The sequence below is a fragment of the Oryzias latipes genome, chromosome 17 (genome assembly GCF_002234675.1).
Source record: "Oryzias latipes chromosome 17, ASM223467v1".
Lineage (NCBI taxonomy): Eukaryota > Metazoa > Chordata > Actinopteri > Beloniformes > Adrianichthyidae > Oryzias > Oryzias latipes.
The window spans coordinates 5,236,665-5,242,664 of record NC_019875.2 but is presented as its reverse complement, the minus strand read 5'-3'; the positions used below and the strand labels follow the sequence as shown (position 1 = coordinate 5,242,664).

Sequence of the window (6,000 nt, the reverse complement as noted above, 5' to 3'; positions counted from 1 at the left end):
AAACGCTTTGGCGGGTTTGGTTGTGGATGTTTGAATCCGCAAAAACCTTCAAATGTCATGAAATTGTCCTGCAGTTTGACTTCAGGCAGATTTAGACGCCAAAGTGACGCCGGTTCTGCTTGAAGGTATTCTTCCTGAGGCGCGCGGGCGGCTCGTGACATGACAGCGCTGGTGTGGGTGGTGTGGTGTGGCGATGGTGGTGGGGGGGGTACATTGGCTTTGACGTCAGCTGGAGAGAGATATTTAAAAAGGCGCGGAAAGCTCCGCGTGCAGCTCTACTGGCTGTGCTCGCGCTACTCTTTGTGCCACTCAAGAGCGGTTCCGCGTGACTCTGTGAGATCCAGGTGCCGGGCACGCGCGCTTTCAGCGGATCCCACGAGCCAAAGTTTAGACGGAGAGCATTATCAGAATAGAGGTGAGTGCGCGTACGGGGGGGCGTCAGCCGCGGCGACCCCCTTATCGTGACTTTGCTCTCGTGTGTCCTAAAGGCCATGGCTCTCCACGCGCGGAGCCTTTACCTGTGGATGCTGGCTCTGTGCGCGCCACCGATGATCGGGGCAGACTGCGGGAAGGAGTGCGCGCTCTGCGTGGTCCGTCTGCAGCGGCAGCCGCCTGCGTCCTCAGCTCTGGTAACTCCTACCGTTACGCACGCACACCAAACTTTGAACATCTTCAGTTCTGATGAAGACCGAGTGGAGAAATTCTCATCTTCCTTTGCTTCACTTATTCTTATTCCTGTTCCTTCTGATGTGACCCTCTGATCCCCCCCAGATGCCCCCTCAGAGTGAGGGGAGCGCAGAACTGCTTCTGCAGCCACAGGTGCTGCTATGGATCCAGAGTGGATCCCGACAGACACGAGGTTCTATGGATCTTGTGGTTTTAAAGTTGTGGAGAACCCAAATAGACAATCGGAAATATTTGGATAGACGTAAACATAACAAAACTGAAATATAAAATTTAAACATGACGAGTTCAACCAGAATAACGGGTGAAGATGAGGAGGTCTGAGGACAAACTGAAACCCAAACTCTTAGCCTGAGGTGGAATTAGCTGGGCGCGTGCGAAGCGCAGGAACACAAACCAAAACCATGGAACAAAACCTAAGTAAGAGAACCGCCTAAAAACAGAAAAACTAACTATAAAAGACAAACATCCTCACGCACGAGCATGCTCTCCTTTTTGGGGCTTCATCATCAGAGTGAAGGCTGTTTGTTTGACGCATCGATCAATCCAAAACAGGTGATCCTCCTTAAATTTTCAGGCAGCTCTCATTTTACGCAGGGGGTGGGCGTGGGGGTTGTTTTAAAATAATCTCAGACTTGACGTCCTAAAGGCAGAATAGCTTTTAAATGTCGCTTTGGTATCAATTCAAGTAAAAAGTGTCACTCCATCAGCTTTCCTTCATGTCAGACGCTGCCGCTCTCTGGGGCCCCCCAGGTGTGATTCATCTTCAATTCAATTTTCCTCTTCATTAATCCTGTCCTCATCAGCCCGCAGCCTGAAAGCTCAGCAAAAAGCCCACCTGTCCAATCAGAGGGAGCCTCTCCCGGCTGCAATCAGGAGGCGCGGTGACACATATGGACTCAGCAGCAGGTTGTTCTGACAGCAGCGCCCGGGAGGGAGGGGGGCACATTTACGGTTATTATACTCCCACCTCTGGGGTTATATGGATTCACAAATTGAAAGGATGAGTGTGATAATGGGATAGGGGGTGGCGTGTGGCAGGGGTTTAATTAAATCAGGAACAGACAGACATTTTTCTAACTGCGGAAATTATTTTTCTGAGTCTCTGACATCACATCAGCAGTTATTGATCCACAAGATCATCTTAAAAAAACACATTCACAGTTTTTACGAACAAAATCTTCTTCATGATGAGGATGATGATGATAATGCTGTCCTCTGGGACTCTGTATTTCTGTGGAACTGTCGGCTCAGGAAGATGAGAGAATTGCGTAAAAGACTCAGCCAGCAGGGGGCACCACCCCCACCCCCACCCCCCACCCTCTCCTCTGATGTAATTTCTCCAAACAATGTTCATGTTCTGGGTCATTAGATGTTATTATTATGGGCTGTCTACTCTCCCTCACATCTCAGACTCACTGACATTCCAAACATTTTATGTGAAATAAAAAACTTGATTAAACCCAAAAGAGAAAAATAAGATTATGTTGACTTAGAAGTGAAATCAACAATTATTAATAACTGTGATAAAATATAATTTAATGAATTCCTTTAGGCTTTTTACAGCACTTTGAAACGTAAAAAAAACAATTTACGATTATACATTTGTAGTAAATTAAGATACTTAGCTTCAAAAGAAAAGTTAATTTGTTTGTTAAAATTTCCCTTTTTTTATCAAAAAGACAGAAGAATTTTTATTTTATTTTATTTGACAGATACATGATGAACAGGAAACCTTTACTATGAAGCCAAAAAAGTTTAAAAGAAAAAGACAAATGTTTGTCCAAAATCTGTCTATATGTGAATGTAAGTATTTTGTTCCTATTTTCAAAAACTTTCCAATGTCTTAAAAACTGAAGCGCTTACTGTAAAAAAATATTTCATGACATTGCATCAATATTCAACGTTAGTTCAGATGTTTTTGAGTTCATCTGTTCAGATAAACCATCCCTGTTCTGGAACATCCTCTCACTTTCTGCTCACTCTGTGACAGCACTTTCACATTTTTGTCTTTAAAAAATGACGTGAAATTTACAAAAAATGTAGCTTTTAAGTCATTATTAAAGTTAAGAAAATTATTCAGCTTTTTAGAAGACTTTACTGGACACAATCTCAAGTATTTGAATAGATAAATCCAAATATTGTTTAAAAAAAAAGAAAGAACATATCTGAATTTCAATATGAGAGGCTGGGAGTTCCATGGGGGAGAAAAGACAGAGTCTGACAGCGGCTAACGGGGGTCTTATAAAAACGATTGAAAGAAAGAATAACCAGGAAAATTTTAAACTAATAACTAATTTATTCAAATTATGTTAACCTGATCATTTCATAAGTTAAAAAAAAAAACAAATGCAGCGTTTTTTGGAAGTAAGTAAAAGCTGTGACAGAAAGGCTTTCTGTTAGATTTATTGAACATTTTAAAGAAAAACACAGACTTACTCTGACAGGCTTTAAAATGGTTGAAGATTTAAATCCAAATTTAAATGAAAAAACACCAGAAAAAATCTTTACATTTTATCCTGAAGATTTTTTTTAAAACTTGACCAAAGTCAAAAGTCAACTTTTTTCTGCAGCCTTGATATTGATGAAGTATAAAGATAAGAAACCTTGAATAGATCCAAAGCCAAAGCAGACGCTGCTAAATCTGTCATGGCTAATCCAATCAAATGATGAAAAAAAGAAGTGCTGACAGCACAATTAATGTTAGTCACAGCCTCAATACATTGTTCGGTAACAAGGACCAACATAACAGAAGGTGCAAAACTGACAGATTGACTGTAGACACATTGAGACATTTACGGCTGTAAGGCTTCAGCTTTATGTTACAAACCCCTGATGAAGATTTTAGGGAAGCTGAGCAGAAAAAAAAGATTGACTCTGGACATATTCAACTGTTGGTTCACATCTTTGGTCCAGATTCAGAGCTGTATAGACTTTGACTGTTTGGTTTGTGCTCTCTTTGTGACCATCTCTTATGGTAACAGCGTGACGTGGCAAAACCTCTTTGTAGCACTGTAGATTTTAACAGTCATGGATTAAACAACTTCATTAATTCTATCTTATCAAGGTTGTCAAACTGAGGACATTTGTCTATTCTTTACCAAAACCTCCTGTACTTGATTAAGCTCACATTTGAGTAGGTTTGGAGACATTTTTTACTTGCTAATCTGTTAACTGCGTGCGTAACCAAATTGTTGCATTTTTGTGCATGTGTATTTTTAAAAACAATGGGTGTATTCGTTGCAGGTTCTTGAGCGCGCTAAACGCAGGTCCTGGAGCGCGCTAAACGCAGGTCCTTGAACGCGCTAAACACAGGTTCTTGAACGCACTAAACGCAGGTTCTTGAACGCGCTAAACGCAGGTCCTGGAGCGCGCTAAACGCAGGTCCTTGAACGCGCTAAACGCAGGTTCTTGAACGCACTAAACGCAGGTTATTGAACGCGCTAAACGCAGGTCCTTGAACGCGCTAAACGCAGGTTCTTGAACGCGCTAAACGCAGGTTCTTGAACGCGCTAAACGCAGGTTCTTGAACGCGCTAAACGCAGGTGCTTGAACGCGCTAAACGCAGGTTCTTGAACGCGCCAAACACAGGTCCTTGAACGCGTTAAACGCAGGTTCTTGAACGCGCTAAACTCAGGTCCTTGAACGCGCTAAACGCAAGTCCTTGAGCACACCAAACACAGGTCCTTGAACGCGCTAAACACAGGTCCTTGAACGTACGAAAACGCAGGTTCTTGAACGCGCTAAACGCAGGTTTTGAACGCGCTAAACGCAGGTCCTGGAGCGCGCTAAACGCAGGTCCTTGAACGCGCTAAACACAGGTTCTTGAACGCACTAAACGCAGGTTCTTAAACGCGCTAAACGCAGGTCCTGGAGCGCGCTAAACGCTGGTCCTTGAACGCGCTAAACACAGGTTCTTGAACGCACTAAACGCTGGTTCTTGAACGCGCTAAACGCAGGTCCTGGAGCGCGCTAAACGTAGGTTCTTGAACGCGCTAAACACAGGTTCTTGAACGCACTAAACGCAGGTTCTTGAACGCGCTAAACGCAGGTCCTGGAGCGCGCTAAACGCAGGTCCTTGAACGCGCTAAACGCAGGTTCTTGAACGCACTAAACGCAGGTTATTGAACGCGCTAAACGCAGGTCCTTGAACGCGCTAAACGCAGGTTCTTGAACGCGCTAAACGCAGGTTCTTGAACGCGCTAAACGCAGGTTCTTGAACGCGCTAAACGCAGGTGCTTGAACGCGCTAAACGCAGGTTCTTGAACGCGCCAAACACAGGTCCTTGAACGCGTTAAACGCAGGTTCTTGAACGCGCTAAACTCAGGTCCTTGAACGCGCTAAACGCAAGTCCTTGAGCACGCCAAACACAGGTCCTTGAACGCGCTAAACACAGGTCCTTGAACGTACGAAAACGCAGGTTCTTGAACGCGCTAAACGCAGGTTTTGAACGCGCTAAACGCAGGTCCTGGAGCGCGCTAAACGCAGGTCCTTGAACGCGCTAAACACAGGTTCTTGAACGCACTAAACGCAGGTTCTTAAACGCGCTAAACGCAGGTCCTGGAGCGCGCTAAACGCAGGTCCTTGAACGCGCTAAACACAGGTTCTTGAACGCACTAAACGCAGGTTCTTGAACGCGCTAAACGCAGGTCCTGGAGCGCGCTAAACGTAGGTCCTTGAACGAGCTAAACGCAGGTCCTGGAGCGCGCTAAACGCAGGTCTTTGAACGCGCTAAACGCAGGTTCTTGAACGCACTAAACGCAGGTTATTGACCGCGCTAAACGCAGGTCCTTGAACGCGCTAAACGCAGGTTCTTGAACGCGCTAAACGCAGGTTCTTGAACGCGCTAAACGCAGGTTCTTGAACGCGCTAAACGCAGGTCCTTGAACGCGCTAAACGCAGGTCCTTGAACGCGCTAAACGCAGGTTCTTGAACGCGCTAAACGCAGGTCCTTGAACGCGTTAAACGCAGGTTCTTGAACGCGCTAAACTCAGGTCCTTGAACGCGCTAAACGCAAGTCCTTGAGCACGCCAAACACAGGTCCTTGAACGTGCTAAACACAGGTCCTTGAACGTACGAACAACGCAAGTTCTTGAACGCGCTAAACGCAGGTTTTTGAACGCGGTAAACGCAGGTCCTGGAGCCTGCTAAACGCAGGTTCTTGAATGCACTAAACGCAGGTCCATGAACTTGCTAAACACAGGTCCTTGAGCGCGCTCAACGCAGGTCCTTGAGCGTGCTAAACGCAGGTCTTTGAACGCACTAAACGCAGGTCTTTAAGCGTGCTAAACGCAGGGCCTTGAGCGCACTAAACGC

General features: G+C 45.3%; 1 protein-coding gene across 1 annotated transcript in view; it reads left to right on the top strand.

Annotated features, from left to right (window-relative positions):
• Positions 1-260: 260 nt before the first annotated feature.
• The window catches only part of penk (proenkephalin), a 38,550-nt gene continuing 32,810 nt past the window's right edge, over positions 261-6,000 (top strand). The window contains exons 1-2 of the mRNA XM_011486095.3: positions 261-415; positions 489-629. Of these exons, the coding sequence (XP_011484397.1) occupies positions 492-629 (138 nt within the window). The 5' untranslated portion in view covers positions 261-415; positions 489-491. The remainder of the gene's footprint in view (positions 416-488; positions 630-6,000) is intronic.